This window comes from Calidris pugnax, unplaced genomic scaffold (assembly GCF_001431845.1).
Source record: "Calidris pugnax isolate Ruff unplaced genomic scaffold, ASM143184v1 scaffold24, whole genome shotgun sequence".
Classification (NCBI taxonomy): Eukaryota; Metazoa; Chordata; class Aves; order Charadriiformes; family Scolopacidae; genus Calidris; species Calidris pugnax.
In genome coordinates, this window is record NW_015090922.1 from 7,299,728 (window position 1) to 7,324,548 (window position 24,821).

Genomic DNA, 24,821 nt, shown 5'->3' on the forward strand with positions numbered 1-24,821 from the left:
CTCTCTTCTTCTGATTGGGTAGCGTGCTGAGAGGGCGGGGCCACCCGGGCCACCTCCACCCCCGGTGATGGGTGGTTCTGCCGGGCGCGGCGCGTGCGCATAAATCCCCCCTCAGGCTGAGGTGGCGGGAGGGCGGCTGCGCGTGCGCGGCGGCCGGGCCGGGGAGCGGCGCTGAGGCGGTGGGGGGGGCCGCCGGTATGGCTGCCAGTGCTAAGTCCTTCCTGGCCGATGCGGGCTATGGCGAGCAGGAGCTGGACGCTAACTCCGCCCTCATGGAGCTGGACAAAGGTGAAGGCGGGCTCGGGGTTGTGGCCGGCCTAGGGAGCGGGGCTGGGGCCACCCCTAGGGCGGTCGGTGCCCGCTCTCTGCCCTCGCGCCGCGCTCTGGGGGGGCGGGTGAGTCCCGTCCTTGGATCCCCAGCGGCCGGGAGGTGTCTGGTACCGCTTTACCGCCAGGGACGGGGTGGAGGAAGGACTCGGTTTTGACGGAGCATTGGTTTCCCCGGTAATGATGGTTGTTTCGTTTAGGCCTCAGGTCCGGCAAACTCGGGGAGCAGTGCGAAGCCGTCGTGCGTTTCCCCAGGCTCTTCCAGAAGTACCCTTTCCCTATTCTCATTAATTCAGCTTTCCTGAAGCTAGCGGACGTTTTCCGGGTGGGGTAAGTGGAGCTGTATTTGACTGGCGCTTGTTTTCCCTGTCTGTAGTGGGCTCGGGTGGCTGGGGGTGACAGTGACACCGCTCCTGCCCGCCCACCCGCCTTTCAGCATTCACTTGCTGACTGGGTCGAGTCAACTGGTGTAAATTCTGCTCCCTAGGCACCTTCAGATTCGTAATTAATAAACAGATGAATGATCACATGTGCACAGTCCACGTCAAAGGGATGTTAATAACAAAGCCCAAAGTGTAGCTTTTTTCCAAATGCTCCATGTCCAAGTGATGCGTGTGATGGAATTGGAACTACTTTGTAGTAGCTTATGGAGTTGCTGTTGTGGAATCTTTCAGTGTTGGCTCCAGAAAGGAAAAGAGCTTCACTCGCACCTGGGAATGGCAATTAGACTTTTCTGTCTTAGTCCTAGATATGCTTTTCTAGCAGAATTAGATCCCTAAGTGTGCACAAAAGATGCATCTGCTTACACTCCTTCTCACTGGTGTCAACAGTTGCATTTCCATGGAGTTGGGCCTATTTTACACTGCCTGTACTAGAAAATAAAACAATAGTTTTATTTTGATTGTAGCAGTCTAATTAAATATAATGTTTCTAAAGCATAGACCTTAACCTGTTTTAATTTACTTTCATGAGTTCTTTTTAAAATAATTTCATGTTTAAAGTGTTTGAATTTTTATTGTAAAACAGTCTGATAAAGAAATATGTGTCTCCTAATAGAAACAACTTCCTGAGGCTGTGTGTGCTGAAAGTTACTCAGCAGAGCGAGAAGCACCTAGAGAAGATACTAAACGTGGATGAGTTTGTCAAAAGAGTTTTCTCAGTAATTCATAGCAATGATCCAGTTGCTCGGGCTATTACCCTTCGGTATGTATTACAAAAATGAATCTAACTTCCTTCAAATCTCTAGCTAATTATTAGTGTGCTGGTCTGGAATAACAAAATCTGAAACTACCTTGAGTGAAAGGTAGGAGGCATCTTATACACTGCTCATAGAGTTAAAAGCAAAGACATCTGTCTTCAGAGGACGTGAGCGATAACAATCTGTGATCAGAACAACAAGGTTATTAACCATTTCTGGTGGTGAGAATTTTGTGGATGGCTCCAGGCAAAACAGCATTTGCAGCATTGAAAGGAGAAGGAGAATGAACCTGTTGTATGTGTAACCCAGAGAATAAGTATATACTGTATATCATATGTTGCCTATGATATATTTAGACTAGGACCAAAAATGCTTCCTTACCTGTCAAAATATTTTTTGTTAACTTGTAACCATAACTTATTAATGTAAACATTATTACACTTGCAGCTATTTTTTATTTATTGTTGTCCTATAAGTTTGCAGCTTGTTGGTCTCTGATCAATAACTTCTAAGGGAGTGCCATTGTGTTATTGGTTGCTTGGACTGCCCTGGGAATCAAATGGGGAAAAACATAAAGTTAAGTTATCTTTAATGTCACTGTCCAGCTCTTTTGCTGTCTATGTCTCTACCACTATCTAATGTGGTCGTCTTAACTGCATCTTCCAACTCCTGTGCAAATGAATTCAAATGTGAAGAGAGTGCTCTTCTATCTCCCTTTGCATTTTTTCTTTTACCTGTTTAGAATTCTTACTCTTTCACTATTGGAAGATGGGAGGCATTAACAGGGGTTTGTTTGATTACCTCATACATCCATTTTTTTTCTTCTTTTGATATTTCATTTGAGGTTGTGCTTTCATGCTCTGTCTCAAAAATCTATGAATACAATATATCTACATGTTTTCTTGTAGTTCCAGTTCAGTGTTCTAACATAAGATTACAGTTGTTGACTGGCATTGAGGGCTATCTTTACAGACTGCTAGAAGATCCAGGAACCTGCTCAGTTTAAAAAAAATGCTTAAATTAGTAATCGATTCACAGGATGTATCAAATGCAAGGGTAAAATAGCTGTTGGTTCAACAGTTCCAGTTGAAAATCTTCAGTTGATTTGCTCTTATTCTACTTAAATAGTGTCAGTAAGAAAGAACATGCTGAAAGGAAGATGTGCTAAAACAAAATTTTGTGTCTGTGGAATTTTATTGCGAGATAACTGTGTGTAAATATTTGCACAGAACTCTTGCTAAAATTACCATTGGTGCAAATCCTGCATTCATTCTTCTTTTAATGATATTATGCTAAATATGCCAGAAAAGTATCTTTGAGATATTCTTAGCAAAGCTTAGATTGATTTTTCTCCTTTTTTAGCAGTTACACAAAAGGTATTGAGCTATTCCCAGTAATAACCTTATTTCACATTAGCAAAAGATCTTAGACATAAATGATGAAAGTCTGATACTTGTTTACTTGGTCATGGTAGTGTTCTAGAAACACTGCTTTCTTAGCACGTGGCTAAAATTTATGATTTCAGACATCTGGCACTTCTGTAGTCTTAATCGGGAAGAGGGATATAAAGGGTGGAAACAGTTATCTAAATGCTTTATTCCCCCTTAGACCACCACTGAATGTATATCCCATGATGTGTATTTCATGTGTGTCTGAAAATAGCCATTAGTACATTTTAGGAGTAAAACTGTTGTATTGATACCAGAGCTTGAATGTAAAAGAGCTTGCATTTTAAAAATATTTTTCCTCGTGCTACTGTGCACTCGTAATTTTAGAAGAATTCTTGGTAAGTTTCTCACTGTGCCCTTTTCAAGTGAAAGTTATCAACACATAATCAATTTGTTATTAAACCACTGACGTAACCCATGTGACAAAATTTGTTACCTTTTAATTACATGCCTACTTTGAGCATTTGTTTCTGTAATAGACATAGCAAAGCACATACTTATATAAAAATAGTCCTTTAACCAGTCCTTTTACATTCTATTTGGTTTCATCTTGCATTTCTTCATGATCATTGTTCTTGCTGATTTTGCTGTGATTTATTTCTGTAGGATGTTGGGCAGCATGGCATCTATTATTCCAGAAAGGAAGAATGCACATCACAGTATTCGTCAGAGTTTGGATTCCCATGATAATGTGGAAGTTGAAGCTGCTATATTTGCTGCTGCCAACTTTTCTGCACAATCAAAGTAAGAAGTACTTTTTTTTTTTTCAGTTCTTCGTATTACAGAGAATGGAAACTCCATTGACACTGGCATTCACAAACCTTAGTATTTCCTTCTGTAGTGCTAACCATGTCATAGCAAAACATTTAATTATGTGTAATAATGATATTATAAAGAAATCTGAATACAAATTTAATAGATTATTTTCTTTTTTATAAAAAAGTAAGGGAAAACTTGAAATATAGGAATGCAAAGTGTAATAGCAGCTTTAATTAACGATTATTTTACAGACATACTAGGGAACAAAATGTAGTGCTGTTTATCATTCTTGACACATTTTTAAAGCTTCTAGTTTTGCCATTTGATCATGCCCGTGTGCAGGCATTCTTAAACTTTAGGTCTTGGCAAGCACTCTTTTGTGAAAGTTTTTATTTATAAAAATAACATGATTGGTAGTTCAATTGATTATTTTTTTTTAATTATTTTTAAGTGTCTATTTTTTTTTTTGCATTTCACCTGGTACTTTGTCTTTTCTCTACAGGGATTTTGCTGCTGGAATATGCAATAAAATCAGTGAGATGATTCAAGGTATGTATGTATATTGAACGATAGAAGGGAAAAGCTTTAATTTCTCTGAGAATTCTTTATTATCTATATGTAAGTGTCAGACATCACAAGCTGTTGCCCTTATCCTCAAATTATTCCAGCTTTTCAATTAAAGTAGCTAATCAATAGTCTAATATCTGGTTGTTGTGTCCTCTTAAAACTCTAAGTTCTTAAAACACCTGTTTGGTAAAGAATAAAAGCTCATCCATAGTACAGTGAATAAACTTACATAGACTATCACAGGTTGCTTCCGGTGAGTTAATATGTATGTTACGTGCAATGAAGCAAGGAGCAACCCTCTCAAAGAGCCATAAAAGTGCTTGATACCACAGTTGTTGCGCTGCTAGCTAGTAGATGAGTTATTTGAAACTAACGTAGGTGTCTGCACAATCTGCATTCAGCAGTGGTAGCAACACAGACAAATTGTGTGCCTCAGTACTGCCGAAAGCCGGTACAAAGGACTTACATTCTGCCTGTGTTTCTCTTCCTTGTTGCAGGTTTGGCCACACCTGTGGACTTGAAATTGAAGTTGATCCCAATTCTACAGCACATGCATCATGACGCCAGCCTGGCCTCCAGCTCCCGGCAGCTGCTGCAGCAGCTGGTAACATCCTACCCCTCTACCAAGATGGTCATTGTTACTCTGCACACTTTTACTCTGCTTGCTGCATCTTCTTTGGTTGACATTCCCAAACAGGTAATTCTTCCTAATTAATTTATTCAACTTAAATTACATTTAAAAACCTCAGATTCTAGCTGATGTCAAAAATAAATCGTGATAGATATGCTAGGATGGATGCTCCTATGTGCTGTAGGAAAGCAGCAGCAGTTTCCAGGGTATTCTTTATTTTTTTCCCCTCTCTGGCCCCACTTCCAGATAATCCCATCAAACACAGAAACCCTTCTTTACAGATTCATAACCTGTCTTTTTTCCAGATCAGCTGGGACTGAAATTAACTAGGATCAATCAGCACTTAGGAAAGCAAATACTCTGGCTTTTTCTGAGAGCATTTCATCTTACCTGTAGAACCCAGGCTTCACTTCTCACTGCTGTATATTCTCTTGGTTCATGGGTGTGTCTTTTGCCTTCTTTGTGTGCAAGCAGATTAATATTTCAGTAGCATAGAGGGCATTTAAAAATGTGTTTCTTGATGAACTCTGAAAAGTTTGAATCTGTTGCTATAATCTAGGACTATAAACCAAGTTATGGGAAAACAGTGGAAAAAAAAACAGCCATGGAGAGGCTGGGTAGGGGCTGTTTTTGTTTGGTTGGGGTTTTGGGTTTGTTTTTGGCAACTACTGAGACATACAAAGTATGTCTGTGTTATTGTCTGTTAACTGCAGATCACGCAGACACTCAGATTAGTTAAGTATTCTGGGCATTTGGCACTAGTAGCGTAATTATGACAGTGTAAGGTGTTTACTGAGCTTCTTGGGGGTATTTTATGGTACTTCTGAGAGTGCTGAAACACGTCTCAAGGTTTCTTAGGTATGCATGGTGATGTAGAGTAGGCTGTGTGAACAATAAGAGCAGGTAGAAATTGGCTATCGGACTGTTTTAGCTTGCCATGGCATCAGAGCCTAAGCAAGAGCCTTTCTGTGTGGCAGGCAATCGGACAGATAAGGCAAGGTAGTTTTGGCAGAGAATGCTCAAAATTTCTTCATGAGTACTTCCTAAAATACTTCCTTCTAGTAGCATTTATCTCAAACAATGAATTTACTTTGTTTCAGATCCAGCTTTTGTTGCAATACTTGAAGAATGACCCCAGGAAGGCTGTGAAGAGGCTTGCCATCCAAGATTTAAAGTTGTTGGCCAACAAGACACCACATACGTGGAGCAGAGAAAATATTCAGGTTTGTACATTTTAAAGCTAAAGTTTATGATGAAACTTTGCAATTAGTTGTAGAATTGTTTCCAGAAGAGCAATTTGGGAGGTAAAATAAGAAAGAACATACATCTCCATATCCCTATATCAGGGTACTCTGCCAAGCAGAGTAGCCAACTATTGGTGAACACTTAATAGAACATCTTGAGTTAGATAAGTTGACCCATGAGGATCAAAGCCAAAGTATTATACCCGAGGAAGGGCGTGTGTCATGTTGTATGTTCTTACCATAAAAAGGCCTAACCTTTTCCATCTGACAAACTGATCTAAAATAATAGACGTGAGAGCTGAATGATTACGTTAACCTGATGATACCGAGTATGTATTTATGCTCTTGTGTAACATAGAGTCTCTCTGGAATTTGTCAAAGCATCCAGCATTTGCCGTCCAGCAAGGTATACCTGAAAGGACATAGGGCATTTTGACTTCATTTGTTAGGATTAATGGCTCGATTTCAATAGTCTCCTTGTTGCACCTGTTGCATGAAGGAGACCCTAAAAGGTGTTTATAATGCATGTGTATTATTTGGGGAAACAGTTGTTACATTGTAGATAGGATTGCTGCTTTCATTCAGTCACAGCTGCATATAAACACTTTCTTCCCCTTGACTTTCCCTTTTTTCTGGTAGAAATGACTGTAGAAGAATAAGATTCTAATGGGAAAGTAAATATTTCAAGAACTTAATGATATGGGTTTATAGCTCTATTTTTCTGGGGTTTTTTTCTTTGCTGTTCTTGGAAACTACTTTTGCTATGTGCTGTTGGAGGATAAGACAGCTGGGAGGAAAAACTGCAGATTTTTGTTAATAATTCTGTGCGAATAAAGCACCTCTTGCTTTGCCTCCAATTCTTAGATAAGATGATTTGGAGTGTGCAGAGGCTTTTGTTTTAGTGAAGTGCTTTACTCTTCATAATGGATTAATACCAGAAAATTATTTCCTTTTAGGAATGTTAAGAAATTGCTTTAATTATGGATTCTTTGCAGTCAAAATGGTACTCTAAACCATTATGCCTGATTGGTAGTTATCTCAACATGTTAGAGACACTGATAACATGGTTTTCATTGTGATGTATTGTCTTAAAGTAGGTGTCCTGATGGTTGAAAAGTAGGAAAAAGTTCCATTGATGTCAGAAAAAAAATTAATTGCCTGAAGCTTGTTACTGCCTGCTGAATGGCATGCAGAAGGAGAGTTTTTCTGACTTCCAAAAAGTCAACATTTTGACTTTCCATATATTTTCTATATATTTAAATAAGTTGGTAATGTTTATACAACAGGGACTGGAAAAGACCCTTCTTTTCTCACAGCAAAACCTGCTTCTTGTATCTTTTTACCAACAAGAGTTTCAGCAGTGTTAACTACTTCAGCATTTTGGGTCTGTCTGTGTAGGTCACATAGGAGGCTTGGTCTTTGAATTGTGGAGACTTCACTGATTTCTAGACATCAGCTTTAGAAGCTGTTGATGCTTAGAGCAGTCCTATTGACTGTGAAGGTAACAAGCAGTCTGTGGTCCATCCTGCTTTTTTTTGTGGTCCATCCAATCTTCTGTACTCCTGGAATTCTTCACAGTTACTGTTTCAAATATGCCCTGAGTGGTGATCTAATAGTACTGGAGTAAAACATCAGTGTCTTGGGAGACATCAAGATTCATTTTCAAGCCTAATCATTGTACCTTCTTCTGTCTGTTGATGCCATGCTATTCAGTAGATTAGCAAAATACTATGTTGGTACAAATTGCAAACTTATTTAGAATTTAATCCTTACACTGTACAAGAATAAGAACACTATTTGGGGTTTTTATTTGTTCTGTGAAACTAGTTCTGTGTTGTTTTTTCTTTTATTCAGCTTTGACAGTCTCTGAGGCAGCAGTATAAGACAGAAATGAAGTATACTCTTTCTCTCACATTGACTAAAAAAGCCTCCAAAGAGAAACTTAAACTTTTGTATTTTGTTGGACAACAGGACTTGAAGTAAATGACACTTGAAACTTTGCTCTTCAGAGACATATACTTATATAAACCCCTGCAGATTGTTATAAGACAAAATGATCAGTGTGCCTCATACTGGAGAACTGTCTTAAATTCTTGTGCAATATTTGATCAATGAGAACTGATAATATTTTTGCCACTTATTTTTAATTGATAAGTGACTTATAATTGGTGTCTCATAGCATATGAGGCCCACTGTCACTTTTCTGCAAGTTATGTCCTCTGTCTACAAAAACAGATGCTTCAGGACATAATTTCTAAGTTTTGATTTCAGTATAGTATTTTCTGTGGAAAAATCTTGACTCTCAAAACTCTTCACAGACAAGTGCAGCTAAATGTTTAATACAGAGAGCTCATTGGACTCCTTTCCTTCTGCATCTTTTCTCCTGCTAATCTTTAGGCTCTCTGTGAATCTGCTCTTCACACTCCTTACGACAGCTTGAAACTGGGCATGCTCTCTGTTCTTTCCACGCTCTCGGGGACCATTGCCATTAAACAGTACTTCAGCAGTGCTCCAGGTAAGAAGGCTAGATTATTATCTTTGGCATTTTTAATGGCTTGGCTGTCTACCAATAATGAGTTCCATCGAAACACTTTGTAGCATGTTCTTGAACTATTTTTGAACTTCAGAACACTAGCTGAGAGTCAGATTGTGTTCATTGTATGTAAACTTAAAATTTGATACTGTATACCCATGCATAGTTATGGTCTAAGATTTTATTCTGGATTTTGTGGGTAGTATGCTATATGAAAAACATTGTCTTCAACTTTTCTTCATTTTATGAAGAAATGTAATGCCTCTCAGATGGCTGACATGTGTCCTGCTTAAGGTGCTTTGAAACCATGGATTTGCATAGTTTTTGAGTAGTGTGGAGAGTAAATGGCTTTAGAGTGGGCTGGCGTGTTACCCTGGCACAGTCAAGCTATGCCACCCTTGTGGGAATAGCCTGGTTTGGTACCAGGTGGACCTGTCTGCCTTGTGACTATTCTCTGGTGGAATTTTAGACATTTTAAAGTGATTCAAGGTATTTTGTTCATAAAATGGTGATCGTACTGTTTTCTTTTTTCTTGAAAGCCAGACTGCCCTAATGAGTATTATGAGCCCAACTACATGGGCTTGCAGAAATGGAGAAAAGTAGTACATCCTCTTAAGTCATTTTGGCATGTCTTGATAATTACCATGCTTCCTGACTTTTTTTAATCAGATATAATGTTTCTTAAGGGAATATTTCTTTGAGACCCTGAAACATCAGCCTTTAGACCCAAATATTCTTTCTCAATGTATTTCTAATTTGTATGATGTTCAGGAATGGAGGGAGGGCCTCTGTGTGTGAAGAGAGAGAAAGATATGTTTTCATAAAGTCATAGAATGGGTAAAGTTGGAAGGGACCTTAAACATCATCTAGTTCCAACCCCCCTGCCATGGGCAGGGATGCCTCCCACTAGACCAGGTTGCATCTTTTTTAAACATGTATTGATTTAGGATTTTTTTTTACAAGTTCTTTGTAGAAATGTATACTTGAAAAGATCTGTGGTGTAATTATAAACTGTGCTGTTTGATGTCTTGTTTACCTTGTCTTTATCTAGGAACGGCAGCTACAACTGTGAGATCATTTGATTTAGTAAAACTAGCCCAGGAGTGCTGTTACCATAATAACCGTGGCATTGCAGCTCATGGTGTGAGAATTCTGACTAATATATCAGCCTCTTGTCAGGAAAAAGGTAAATGGAAGCAAGGATAATGAAATGTGTGCACTTAACAGGTATTAACTGGTCTTGTCTGTAAATCTGTCTGATCCTTCATGCTGGTTACGGAGAATTGGGACTACAATTTATTGGAAAATATTCTGTATGATTTTATGAACGGTTGGGAAGATTCCATCTTCGTCAAATTTTCAGAAAACTACTGGGCACGGTAGAACTTGTGGTAAATAAATGCTTGTCTTGTCTTTACTGTAAGACTAGCGAATTGTTTGTCAACCTTTGCAAACTCTTTGCACAAAGTCTGTTGCAAAAGAATAACAGGGTATTTAGACATCTTAGTCCAGAGATTTATTCACGTTTTACAAATATCACAGTGTGACTGCTGAGTAGTTACCTGAGACATGAAATGGCAGAATTGTTTCTGATCAAAATGAGGTAAGGCAGAATATTAGGAAGATACTTATCTGTCGTGACTGCAACATCAGTTCAAGCATTACACCAGTTATGGTCAGAAGATGTAACAGGGAACTAACTTACTTTTTTTTTTCTTTTCTTAGATCTTTTGCCTCTGGAGCAAGATGCAGTTTTTGGCTTAGAAGCTCTTCTTGTTCTTTGTAGTCAAGATGACAGTCCAGGAGCTCAGGCAACCTTAAAGGTGTGGTTACTCTTGTCTTCCCTTAGCACAGCTGTACATTAGAGTAATAGCTTGTGTAACAAAAGGCTAGTGTGCACCAGATCCTTTCTGGTGGAAACATAATATAGTGGAAGGAAATTAAGGTTTTTCTATATTTTGCCTGTAATCAGAGTTCAGAGCAGAAGAGAAACTGAGCACAGCTATAGTGCAACTCCTCTCAGCTCTAGAGTAATTTGATTGTTTCAGGGGAAAAAAATGCATTCCTCTGAGGAGTAGCTCTAATAAAACATGAACTTGAACATGGGATGGAGGTGTCTCTGGAGGATGAAGAGAATCTTGCAGAGAACCTGTTTTTTGGAGATGGGAATGCAATATATGTGATTAAAAATGATTGTCTATAGAAGTATTGTATTTTCCCTCTTCATGAGCTGCATAACCAGTAATTTTATCTAGTTATTTCCCTGTAAAGACTGGTAGTATGAGAAAGAAGGTTATTGTTTTTTGAATTTGTGATATGTTTCTGTGCGGTGAGCACAGGCTGAGAGGCTTGGGGTCTTAGAAAAGTCTCATCTTTTGCAGAGTATGTGGTTCTGCAATCATAATTGCAGATAAGTGTCTGGCTTTTTTATTTGTGAGTAGCCATTGTGTTTATTGTGCCTGTTGGCTGTGTGATTTGCAGATCACGTTAACTTGTATGGTGAAGCTGGTCAAGTGCCGTCCTCACCTGAGCCAGTCGGTAGTTGAGTCCCTGCTGACCCAGCTGCACAGCGCCCAGGACACCGCCAGGATTCTCATGTGCCACTGTTTAGCAGCTATTGCCATGCAGCTGCCTGTCCTGGCAGATGGGATGCTGGGAGACCTAATGGACCTCTACAAATTAATTGGCCGGTCTGCCACAGATAAAAAGCAGGAACTCTTGGTAAGATCACCTTCTGGTGAAAAGCCTTTTTAAATTACTGTGGATAGATTTTATTTTTAAAAGCACCTAAGCCTTTTTGTGATGTCCAGGTTGGTGTGCCAGTCTTCTATAGCCACTATTTTCAGCTTTGCTTTAACTTTTGACTACGTATGTCAGTGTTCAATGTTGGAAATTCTATCTCATAGGTGGACCTGAACTATGCAGTGTATTCCATTAAACTTTCCAGCAGATGGCACTGCTTAGACAAATCTAGGGATTGAAGTTGTTGGACTATCTGTGAAATAGTGGTTATAGGAAAAACAAAATGGCAGTTAGCTCAATTTATGTTTGGTATTCCAATTCACATGATCTTTAATATACTGTAAGAGATAAAAATGCTTTTATCACATCTATTTGGAAATGAATTTGAATTTTAAGAAATTACAAGTGTCCTGTTAACTCATTTGGAGCATTCGAAATATCTAAAGCCACAGTAAAGATTCTTTAAATGAAAGTTACTTTTATCTACAAGAAATACTTGGTTGCCATAACTATTTAAAAGGTACATGACGGAGAAAAGTTCCTCAGTTAAAATGTATATGTAATCTTCTATGTAGCTTTGAGTCCAAAATAAAGATCATTTCTGATAGTTTAGGAAACAGAATTGGCTTTTTTTTCCCCCTTGTTTTTAGTTCCTGAGATATAACCCTCTTCCTCACCCCTCTACTTTTCATTAGGTTTCTCTTGCGACAGTGATATTTGTTTCCAGTCAGAAAGCTTTATCTTCAGAAGTCAAAACTGTTATCAAACAGCAGCTTGAGAATGCCTCCAATGGATGGACAGCCTACAGGATAGCCAGGCAGGCTTCCAGAATGGTAAGTGACAAAACCTGGAGGAAAAAGGTTTGGCATGGTTGGAAGGGTGCTGCTGATTTCTTTGAAGTGGAAAGAGAAAGTAAGGAAAATGGGACTTCAAAGGAGGAAATTATTGGGGGAGGAGGGGCGGAATTTTCCCTTTTAATTCCCTGGAATGCTTATTCAGACATATACCATTTAGGGCAGTTGTCCCATCAGAATGGTTTTTCACTTGTCTTTTTTGAAGCATTTGAGAAGGAAGAAAGTAATGACCTCATACTTTCTTGAGCACATGCCTAATTTGCATTGTCAAACTGTTCTTTAGAAGGTGATATGAACCATCCTGATGTGTGCTTCTCTTCTTCAATGTGAAGAGAGGAAGAAAATCTGTTTCTCTTTTCCCTTCAGTAAAGTCAGAGCTGGGGTTAGAATTACACAGAAACCCTAGCACAAGATGCTGGGGTAAAAGTAAATTTTTAGGCTTGTTTCTTATCTTATTGAATTATCTGGTGTAAATACATGCTATACTTTACACAGGCTGATAATTCCATAAAAGAAGCATTTGTGCTTTTATTTACTGATAGGATTTTCATGAGCAAATGATTGAAAGTTTCACTATTTGGATTTTTAAAGTAAGAGTAGTTCTGGAGATCTTACTGTTCTCTCTGTTTCATAGAAATACACAGATTTCTTTCATGTCCCCTCTTGGAAACATTCTTGTCGTTACAGGGCAACCATGACATGGCCAGAGAACTGTATCAAAGCCTCCTGACTCAAGTGGCCTCAGAACACTTCTACTTCTGGCTGAACAGTTTGAAGGAGTTCTCCCATGCAGAACAGTGCCTGACAGGTTTGCAGGAGGACAACTACAGCTCAGCACTTTCTTGCATTGCTGAAGCTTTAAAATCCTATCACAAAGGAATAGCGTCACTGACGGTTAGCACAGATCTTCTACTTTTGTGATGATATTTCTGTGTACTGCAAAGGGGCTGTTTGGTTTCTCTTCTTAAACTTCTGAAAAGTTTTTAAAGTTTCTAACATCTGCCAGGCCCTCTTTTTGAGAGGTCTGGAGGGAAGAGCCAGTTGTAACACACTACATCTTCAGAGAGGAGAAATGTAGCTCAGCTAAGTGTGATTAGCTACATTTCTCTTTTCTTCTCCACCTCCCCACTTCCTTCCTTGATCAAGTAATGTGTATGACAGATCTTTTTTTTTTTTAAAGTTACAGTACTTAAAATTTTCTTCTCCTTGTCTTGACTGAGTAAATGCTATTGTAGTAGTCAAGCCTGGGAATTTGTCTAATTGGCTGCTATCTTCTTGAGATACGGAGGACGATTTAATTGCCTTCCTCTGCTGCTGAGTTTGTTGCCTTGTATTTGACACTGTGATCCTATGGAATCCTAACAACAAGGCAACTCCAATTTAGTAAGAGGAAGGAGGACAATTAAATCTCATCAAATCAGCAGAATTCAGATACTACCTACTTCTATACAATACTTCCTGTTTCTCTGAAGTAGTGAAAATGGCAAGAAGCTGTGTGTGTGATGTCTGTGAGCATAATCAAAAAAAGCATTAATGGATATAGACCTTCAGTTCTTACTAAAGTTGCTGCTTAATGAAAGATGATCCAGCTTCACACAATGCTTTATTTCATATTTTAGTTTCCAAAAAGTAACCTTTGCATAAAGTTTTCTGTATGTCTTTTGAATGAAGCTCATTACTGGAATTGTCAGTGTTATGACAATTCAGGTATTAATGTTTAATAAAATTCAGATATTACTGTTTATTAATAAATGTCCCTGAATAAGCAGGAAGGATGTAAATTTTACATCTTTACATCATGTCCTCTGAGAGAAAGTTCCATTATTACTGAAGTATTTGTCTTTAACTTGTTGGCAGAGTGAATAAGCCTTTTAATTCAGCATTTCAAGATGCTGTAATGTCTAGAAGACTTTGAGATTTAGACCTCATCTAATTAGATGTTAATATTTAATACAGTCAGAAGAATAACCTGCTTAAATAGGTCATTCTGTGATTCAGTAATTTCATTAGCCTTTCCCTAGAGTTTGGGGTTTTTCTCTGTTGAAGGATTCTTGTCCTCATCTCCTCTGCTGACTTTTTCCTGCACATTGCACATAGGTATTGCTCCCAGAAAAGCACTTCCTGTGGGTTGTTGTGGTCCAGAGGAGTAAGTACAGGTTTCAGAGGGCTAGAGAAGAGGAAACTGGGTTTTATTGCTGGCTGTTGGTGACTTGTTGCATCACTCTGGATGAATTCCTAACCAGGCTTGAGTGTATCAGCTGTAAAAGGAGCCACTCACTGCTTGCTTTTGCAGAACTCAGCATCTCAAAGGGGAGCAAAGTGCTATAAGTGTATGATAGTCTGACTGCTGAAGACTTTTGGTGTCTCTTCCCTCTGGCTTCACATTTACCATTGCTGCTGTTTCAGTGCAGAGTATGACTCGGCGCTGGTGGTACCGCAGAGCGTTAGCGCGTGTGATGGACCCTGCGTAGCTGGAAGACTCTGTGCCAGTAAATCTGTTGCAGATGTTCAGTCAGCACAGTTTAGCAATGACATAATATTCAGACAGTGCCTGATCTTGTCAGAAAATTTCTCAATTGCTTCTTGATAGACATGCAACTGTCTTGCATTGCTGTATGCAAAATGTTCTTTCATGTGGGTTAGTCCATCTGAGGAAAAAAAAGTCCCATTACTTGATGGATGAGGTGGGGGGGAGGCCAGGGACTTATAGAGTGTATTGGCCACAGTCCCCATCTGTCTCGCTGTGTACTTGCTTGTACAGTTAGCAAAGGTTTTGAATAGGACCTGCTCTTTCTGGCACAGAACACGCATCACATTGGTAGCATTGTGCTTATTTTTCACTGCTGGTAATCTAGAGAAGATTCAGAGCACTAATATAACCATTGAGCAGAGCACTAATATACCTGTTGATTGAGCGGCACTAACTCTATGTTGGTAGCAAGTGGTGGTGTTTGAAGAACTTGGCTGAGCCAAAGAGCTCTTTCTGTCACTTTCAAAAAAGAATTGTAACTCATTTATTGCCCCGTGCTTTATGGGTAGCAGATAACGTAAATTGCAGTATTAATGAGACAAGCTTGTATTTCCATTTACAAGAATGGAGTCCAATTTGTGCGACTAAAACCGTCTGAGTTTCCTGATATAAGTACTGGTACTTCACTCTCTGTAAAAGCATGTAGTCTCTGTAGAGCAATTACAGTGCAGTGAGATCTCTTCCACAGAGGGTTTTCTGAAACCACCCTTGCAGAATAAACTGAAAAATTTCTATTCAAAAGGGTTTTTTTTTTTTAATGCCCTTGGAGAAGAGAAAGCAAAGTGGTAGATAAGAGGGGCTGAATGGCTCAAATGATGAAATACTCTTATTTCTGTAGTTCAAATCTGTAGTTTAAAGTGGCTGCAGTTGGCTGATGTTTCCTCACTTTAGTCAATAGCGGGCCAGTTTTCAGAAGGCATCATGTTTTGTGAAAAACTAGTTTGCTGCCTTCTGGCTGACAAAGGAATGATTCCTAGCAAGGTTTTGGGATGGGTTATAGTTTCTTCCTTCCAGAAGTGACATTTTCTGTTGAGAAATAAGAAGCACTGGGGAAGACACGTGTGAGTTTAACATACCTCTATTCTATGAGTAAGAGAAGGTACCAGTGCTTTGTTTTGCAGATGGCTTTTCCCCCAAAGAAAAAAGTGTACTCTTCTCAAAACCCAACAGCGTAAGAGAAGTAAGTGGTGCAGTTTTGGCCTAACTAGTATCAAATCTTGAGTGCTGCAGTCTGCCTCCTCGGTGTCCTAAGCTGTCAGAGATGTTTCTGCAAGTCACATAAGTTCTTAGGGAGCAAAGTTTCACAGAACCATATTTTCTAAGTAAAAGCAGCATTTCTACTCTCCTGGAGTTCTGTTATTTACTGTTCTTAGTTGTCACTGAACTGTGTCTCTGCCTTTATCAAATGCAAGGTTCAGTGCCTTTGGAATGTTCCTGTCTGTTTCAGCATTCCAGAAAAATCAAAGGTTATCACCCCTTCCTCTTGCTGCAAGTAACTTTAGCTATTTTTTTCTCTTCTGGCTGATGCAGAGAATCACTTTTTCAGTCTTTTGTGTTTCTGTTTGCTTTCCAATTCAGTGTGCTCTCTTATTGCAAGGACTGTCTGGAGTGATGTCCTTTGAAGCTTAATGACTTGGCCTTGGAAAAAGAATAAATAGATGCCCTAATAGCATTGTAACAGCTTAAGTCACATTTATTACAAGGATGATACACTTGAAATATGGCTTAGTAATTACCAAACTTTAGTATGATTTATATTCAGTATGATTTAAATTGAGCCAACTTGTTAAATGTAGTTTTAAAAAAACAGCTTTTATAATTTAACTGAAGGGTTCAGTTGTCTAATGAGACAGTTCAGTGACATTGCAAAGTTATTTTATCATGTTTGCTTTTGACCCAGATTGCCAACATTCCTATTACTGTGTTTCAGGCTGCTAGTACGCCTCTTAATCCTCTGAGCTTTCAGTGTGGATTTGTGAAACTCAGAATTGACCTTCTGCAAGCTTTTTCTCAACTTATTTGTACCTGCAACAGCCTAAAAACAAGTCCACCACCAGCTATTGCCACAACGATTGCTATGACATCAGGAAATGATCTGCAAAGGTGTGGGCGCATCTCTAACCAGGCAGGTGTTCTTGTTTCACTCTTGTGCAGTTATGTTTATGACTCTGGTATAAATTTTGCTTCTCAGCAAGCTCATCTGACAAAATCAATGAGAAGTGGTAGTGAAGAGTTTTTGCTAAGTAGTGGGCCTTGGTTTTCACCTGTAGCTTTAAAAAACATCTGCCCATAGCGGGCCATTTTTTGGAGCTGAGTGTGTACATAGGTTTTCTCATACTTTTCATGTGCACAGCTTCCAAGGATATGCATGTAGTAAGCCTCTCGGTACACTCAAACTTGCAGTGAGACCTTTCACACTTTGTTTTGAAATGCCTCACATACTGTGATTATACTAAGGAAGAATATATACTTTAGGATCCTACTGCAACTCCTTTGAGTGTTGGCAATTGACTTGATACTCTACAGAACACCCAGATAGCCTGTTTCTAAAATGCATCTAGTCTGCAAGAAGGAATCAGTGGGTAGTCTTTGAAAGGTAGAGCAGTTTGATTTACCAGTAGGGGATGAGGGAGGTTGTTGGTGAGGTTTTTTGGGGTTTTTTGTTTTGTTTTTTATTTGTTTGTTTGTTTTTTAAACTCAAGGAGGGTATGTTGGTGCTGTGTTACAGGAAAAATACCTGTTTAATGCATGGATAATACTTTGTTACTCTGATTTTTATCTGTGTGGAAAAAGTGTATTTTTCCAGAGTATCTTGTCTTATCCCTTCAGTGTTGTATGTTATAGTATAGTGGTGTTCTGGATGTGTGGGGTTTTGTTTGTTTTGCTTTGATTTTTTTTTTTTTCACTAGTAACATTGTCTCTGTAGATGAAACACTCAATGGAGGAATTCCGAAACCTGGCTACACGGTATGGAGACCTGTATCAGTCATCTTTTGATGCGGACTCAGCAACTCTAAGGAATGTAGAACTGTATCCTTTTAAAATCATAGAATTTGTATGCTTCTCATGAGGACAGCATGAAGCTTAACAGTCCTCTTTTCTATAAAGACTGGCACAAAGTCATTTTGAAGCAGTTAGTACCATAAAAATTAGGCACCAATTGCTGAAAACCTATTTGGAAATGAACATTGCCATACTATTGTTTGGAATTATTTATAAACAAATTATGACACAAAAATTGCAACAGCATAAAACTTGGGATTTTTATAGTTCTTGCTCTGTTTACTAAAGGAGTAATGACTGTAGGGTTATTTCACAAAAGCTAGAGAAATAAGTGCCAGTAAGTATACTCCATTTCTTGTTTTAGGTGCCAACTTTTAAAGTTTTTTAACTCCTTAGTATTAATATCAGACAACAGCAGAGCTGCCTGTTGATTTCACATGCAATAGAAGCTCTGATTTTGGATCCAGAATCTGCAAGGTAGCTTTGATAGTTAACTTTCTACTCCTTTGCTATTTATTTCTGATTCCTTGGGGCTTTAAGCCTGGGAATTCAAAGAATGTTCAGAAAGTTTCTCATTAGACTCTTCTATTTCTACTCGGGGCAGGCTGTAGGACCTGTTGCTGTGGTGCTATACCTGGCAGGTTGGGGACTGTGTTTTGGGTTCTGAATTTTATACTGATTTTGCACTTGAAGACAAATCCAACATAATGTTCTCAATATAGACTTGCATTAAAAAATAAAAAAACAACTTTTAATCTCTTCTTTAGTCACCTATTTTAACTTGTGTTGTTCTGTGTTACCTCCCATACCTACTGTTTCCACTTGTAAGCACACATTAGTTTCCTTCAGAGCCCTGAAAACATATGCACTAAATTGGTTTAAACTTCTAATATAAATTCATCACCTCTGGCTCTTTTTTAAGAGTGGTCTTACCCACTAAAAAATCATGTTAAAATGCCTATAAATTGAATCGCTCTAAAACTGGCATTCTTGATTTTCCTTGAGTTGTGGGACTTTTAAAAACATAAACACTGCAGACTTAAATAAAAGCTAGGGGAAATTAAGTGTGCTTAGTCTGTTAGATCTGTAACTGCTTCAAGTGAGAGAGGGTGGGGACAGAAAGTGATGGATAAACTGTGGTTAAGAAAGGGTTTAAATGTAAAGCACAAGACTTACAGTGGAAAAAAAAATAGTAAAGAAACAGTGAACAGTCTGAAAGCCATAATTTTTTCTTACTGGATTTCAAGTTGTAACAGAGGATGGTTTTGTTGGGCCTGTTTGAGAGTGAGCCTCCCAGATTACAATGAACATAGATAGGATGAAAAGTTTTATTTTTTAGTTTCCAGGAATATAGCTCAAATGGAACAGCACATGTCGAGAGTGAATATGAAAGAAGAATGATGTCTGTATTTAATCATGTACTGGAAGAAGTGGAATCCCTCAACAGGAAGTATGCTCCTGTGTCTTACTTGGTAAGTAATGGTTTTAAATGTATATTCTGTAGACAAAGGTTCCAGAAACTCAGCAACTCCATGTGTCTATGGTGGTCAAGAAACTGAAGAGCACACTTAGTTGATTAACATAACCTCTTACTGGTGCAAATCGTCTCTGTGGAGACTCACTACTTCAAAAATAGTTAAAGGTTTGACAAGACATCTGTAACCACGCTCTCATTCAAATACTGAAGTCTATTTTCTTTGCTCATGCTCTTGTCATGAAGGAATTCTTCCCCTACCACACACAGCACTTGGAGGGTCCAGCAGGAGCTTAGCTTTGGTCACTGAGCTGTTGGCAGTTAATACTGTGTTTTGTGAGTGTAGTGTTTCTCTTATCGATGCAGGTCATCGGAGAACACAATGTAAAGTGTGCTGAATGCAAACACTGAGCTGATAAATGTACTCCTTTACAGGGCTAGTATGGTTTTGTCTTTTACTGTTAGTGAACGTTGTAAAGCTGAAGTGCTTGTTGATGGGAACAATGTAGTTTATTTTTCAGTTGTCGTGATTCGCATCTATTTGCCTTGTTTCTAAATTCAACAGTCCTTACTGATTCCAAATAGGAGAGAAGAATGAGTTGTGTAAGACAAAGCAAAAGTAAACTGTGTAAACTTAGTTGTCACTGGCTCCATATCAGCGTAGCTCAGTGACTTCAGTAGCGCTGCCTTGGCTCATCTGAGCCAGAAGAACAGCATAGTGCAGTGGGGAAAGGCAGAGTAGTCAAGAGGGTTAAAACTTAACTGTTGCATCGCATTAAATTGTGGTAAATGCCAGTCTTGTTTGCTTGGAGAGGAATTGTTTATTTGAGAGTTTGTGTGTGACTGTTTCAAGCAGATCCTGCTCTGCTGACTCTTAACACTACGACTGAAATGATTTGGATTTTTGTTTTTCTTGGCCTCCTTGTCCTTTCTGGAGCAGAATACCTTCTCCATAAAGGGCAGAACATAAACAGAGAGGCTGAATGTAGTCACTGTCATCATAGTGGCTGTTATTCTATGACTGTATCAATATATTTCTGGACTTCTAGTGGAAATTACTGCAATTTCAGTACCTCAAGTGCACATCTTTTTTCCTATGCTATGAATATTATTTTCTCAACTGTTTTGGCTCTGTTTCTTACAGCATACGGCTTGTCTGAGCAATGCTGTCATTGCATTGTTGAAAGTACCCCTTTCATTTCAAAGGTACTTCTTCCAAAAGCTGCAGTCTACAAGTATTAAGGTAAGTACTGCTGAAATGTGGCCTAAAACTTCTCTGTAAAGAGTCTTTGCTTCACGAGAAAAGCTTTACTGAAGGCACAAAGCTTCTGCTTTTTAGTGAAGATACTTAGCAAATAGTATCCGTGTTTGTCTGTTAGGAATAACTTGAATAATGTGTACATATGATCATTAAGAACCACTAGACTGTGACTTGGGCAAGTAGGATTCGGTTCTTTTGATTGCAAAGCCTTAAAGATAAAATCTAACTGGAATTTTTATTGATTCTGAGTCTGCAATGCTAACCCAGTTAGATTTTATCTTTAAGGCTTTTCCTTTAAAAAGCAACGTCTCAGATGTAAGTTCTGTGTTTCCATTTGCTGGTTTTCCTACCAAACACCTCCTTGGAAATTTTTCTATAAGAGGGTCATCTGTTTCATCCTTGAGTTCTTTGTTTTTCTGGAGGCATAAAAGTACATTTTAGTCTGTTTTTCTTGTTTCAGCTTGCTCTGTCTCCATCCCCGAGGAACCCAGCAGAACCTATTGCAGTACAGAACAATCAGCAATTGGCCCTAAAGGTGGAAGGAGTGGTTCAGCACGGATCTAAACCAGGCCTTTTCCGTAAAATCCAGTCTGTCTGTTTAAATGTCTCTTCAGTGCTGCAGAGCAAATCTGGACAAGACTATAAGGTATGGATAGAACAGAGCCAGGAGGAGTCTATAAGTTTTCTTGCTGTATTTTCCTGCTCTCTTGTTTGGCTCTGGCTAGCAGAATTTTTCACATTGAAATGAATGGGTTCTTCTGTAATCCTCTCACTCTTGACAGGTGACTCTCAAAGACTGGCCAGAGCCAGGCACAGTGCATGGAAGGGATCTGGGATTTTTAAGTGTGCTGTATGTGGATATGTTTGTACTAGTTTTTCTTCCAAGCAAAAGAGGCTTTGTGATGTTCAGAGCAAGTCATTAGGAATGTGCTTGAGATGAGGAAATTTTAACATAAGTATATATCATATGGAACTCTATACAGAGAAAAATAGGCAGGAGTAGATTATTCTCTACCACATAGTCTCTGGAGCTTCTTTATTCTCGTTTTAAGGTGGATTTTGTTTGCGTGTGGAAATCGTAAGGACAGGCTGTCAGAATTAAATAGCACCTGAGGAGATGCATAGGAAATTCAAGTCAATGGTTTTACAAAAAATCGCATGTCTGAAGTTCAGGTTCTGCTACTGTGTGACATTTAGTGAAAGAACTGTTTTGGTCCATTTTGGGGTTGGTTTTTTATTTGTTTTTTTTTGAGGGGGGGAAAAGTCAGTTGCTTCTGAAAGAAAAACAAGACTAGGAAGTATGCATTGTTTGTCTGACTCTTATTACTCTATGGAAAGCTAGGACCTTGAGGAGAAAAAGACTTGTTAGATACCTTGCTTCTGTAAATAAATCTAAAAGAATTCATTCATTGATGAAAAAGCATATCAAGGTGGCTCAAACATGCCCATCCATTGCTTTAGGAAAATTGAGGACAAAGACTTTTTTCTTTCCTCTTTCAAACAGAGAGCAGACATTTTATTTTAGCAAGTTTATATAAAATGGCATTTTTACCTTCCATGTGTTCTCAGATTCCTATTGACAACATGACCAATGAAATGGAGCAGAGGGTGGAACCACACAACGACTACTTCAGCACTCAGTTTCTGTTAAACTTTGTGATACTTGGCACCCACAACATCACAGTAGAGTCCTCTGTAATAGATTCAAATGGTATTGTCTGGAAAACGGGGCCTAAAACAACTATTTTTGTTAAATCTCTTGAGGATCCATACTCCCAGCAGGTTCGTCTTCAGCAACAGCAAGGACAGCCACCATCACAGCAGCAACAGCAAAGAACAGCCTACTCACGGTTTTGATTCCCAGCAGTGACTCTATCCCAGTCAATGGTATTACAGTTTTTTCTTGGACTCTCTTTTTGAAAGACCTACAGTTTTAACCTTCTAGGAAGTCTCAGATGACAATTTGTTGCTTTTTAAACTATCTGGAGTAAACTTGAACTTGATTCAGCAGAGGCAACTCTGTTCAAATCTGGAGTTGTGCTTTTAATGTAAGAACTTCTTCTACCTGATGCCTTCACTTCTGTTTACAAACCTGTTACAGCAGGCTTCAGAAACTTTGATAGCAGGGAACACTAACAGTTCTTTGACTAGTGTTTTCTGTACTGTCTTTTTTGAAGCACATAGGTTCTAATGTTAGGCTTACAGGACATCTGTAAACGCTTTGGCTAGTTACATAGAACTGAGTGTAATACCAAGTCTGTATCTTTTAACAGGAAGGAATTGGCAGGAATATCCAGAGATTTATTTTTTTTCTGACATTTTTAATAGAAACTTTCAGTATTTGGTTGGTGTATGTGTGTTATTACAATTCATCAGCACTACTTAGTGCACACACCTGAAAGAAAAAAAAAATTGCAGCTCACTTCTCATACCTAGTCATTGTAGAGGAAGGAGACTGCTTGAAGGGTTGCTGTCTGGGGAGTCTTACAAGAGGCAGAATTTTACAGGTGGGAACAATAACTGTTTCTCAGATGATATAGGAAAGATTACTATGTTGTTGTTGAATGAATCTTCGTGTATATCTGTTTTGGAAGGCTTTGGTTTTGTTGGGGGCTTTTTGTTTGCTTGTTGAAGAGCGAAATTATCTTGCAAGTTGTCATTTGTTTTAACTGCTTTGTTTTTTTAAAAAAGGAATTTTATATACCAAAGCTTTGTGGTCTTGTGTACTCTTTGACCAATTTAGTGATCTTAATTGTTACTTTTACAGGATAACTTGAAGGAGAATTTTGCCAATACTAGAAATTAATTCAGAGTAACTTTGGAAATATATTACTTCATACATAGTTTTCATGCTTCCTTTGAGATGTAAAAGGCTGAACTCGGCCTGTGTCTGGGCTCCCAGGCAATAGATCACATAACACGTCCTTCACCTGCTCCTCATAAATAATCTCTGCTTATCAGTGCAGGAAAGTAGGACCCACTTGAATGGGGAGGAGGGAAGAATGTCTTACAGACTTCAGTTTGTAAATGGTTTAATCCCTCTCATTGAAGCAGAAATTTTCATTTGTTGTTTTCTCAGTAAATTCCTAAGATATTGTTATTTCTTCAAGTTGATTTCACTGTAGATGCTGACTACAGCTTGCAGGTTCTGCTTGCTTTATATGCAGAGAATATGATAATGGATTGTTATAAGACTAGGTTTCTTTGGCATAGCTGGATGAAGAATTGTTTTCACTGTGTTTTCCCGTAATAGTTGCTTAAGAAATCAACTTTCTTCCTCTTGGCTTAAGATTAACTAGAAAAAAAAAGGATGAGATCATGGTAGATTTCATAGTGTCTTGGTCAGGCTACAATCCTAAACAGAAAAGATAATTGGGCAGCAAGGTGGAAATAGAAGACTCACAAAATTGGTGAAAAATTCACCATTATCCTTCTTAAACCTCATTTTTATTTTGTGCAGGAGACAGAAACCACCACTACACTTCAAGCTGGCTGAGGAAAATGGTGATTTCTATCCCCAATTCTATGGTTTTGTACTTAGTTTTTTAGGCGTGTGTGTATATATACACATACAGATTTGCATGCATACATGGACCTATAGCTACATGTAGTTGTGTGGTCCAGAAAGTTGATTCACCTAGAGTTGTGCATGCAAGTCTGTCAGATTGAGGACCTGAACTGTTTGTGGTTGGTTGCATTTTCCAATAAAGTCATAGATCAATGTCTTAACCACAAACTGTCTTTATTTTGATGCAAAAAGAAAAACAAACAAAAAAAAAAGGACTAAGAGGTCAAACTTTTTTTTTTTATCCTACATAAGAAATGTGTGTTTCTTGGTCTGTTGTTGACCAATATGTTGCTGGAAACCTGTGATGGAAGCATTGCAAAACAACTCAGAAATGAAATGAAGTTTCCACACTGGGGAGCAGACTTTTCTCATAAGTCATACAATGTTCACGGTGCATAGCTAAACTTATGAGAAGCCTAGTAGAAATAAACTTATCCTGAGGCTTAATTGTCTGCAAGCCCCAAGGATTAGCCCTGGTGCAGTTGAAAAAATTGTTTCTCCTCCAAACAAGTTTGTTTACCTGCTCTGAAAAGCCTCTAGAACTCCAGGAACCTGAATCAATTTTGGAGCCAGGCAAATAATAACTGAAGTCTGAAAATCTGGATGGGAGGTATGGGAGATTGCGGGGTGATGGTAAATGTCTTCTGGAAAATGGCAAGTAGTATTTATTGGAAATTAACTT

At 38.7% G+C, this 24,821-nt stretch overlaps 1 protein-coding gene across 1 annotated transcript; it reads left to right on the top strand.

Moving 5' to 3' along the window:
* Nucleotides 1-161: 161 nt before the first annotated feature.
* Nucleotides 162-24,307, top strand: INTS7 (integrator complex subunit 7). Its single transcript, XM_014951230.1, has 20 exons — nt 162-288; nt 528-657; nt 1,384-1,530; nt 3,580-3,717; nt 4,235-4,281; nt 4,797-4,996; nt 6,031-6,153; nt 8,572-8,689; nt 9,759-9,893; nt 10,433-10,530; nt 11,189-11,428; nt 12,145-12,282; nt 12,991-13,197; nt 16,764-16,958; nt 17,760-17,863; nt 18,245-18,313; nt 19,176-19,308; nt 20,455-20,553; nt 21,032-21,217; nt 22,141-24,307. The coding sequence occupies exons 1-20, from the start codon at nt 198-200 to the stop codon at nt 22,426-22,428; spliced, it is 2,886 nt and encodes a 961-aa protein (XP_014806716.1). The 5' UTR covers nt 162-197; the 3' UTR covers nt 22,429-24,307.
* Nucleotides 24,308-24,821: the final 514 nt, after the last annotated feature.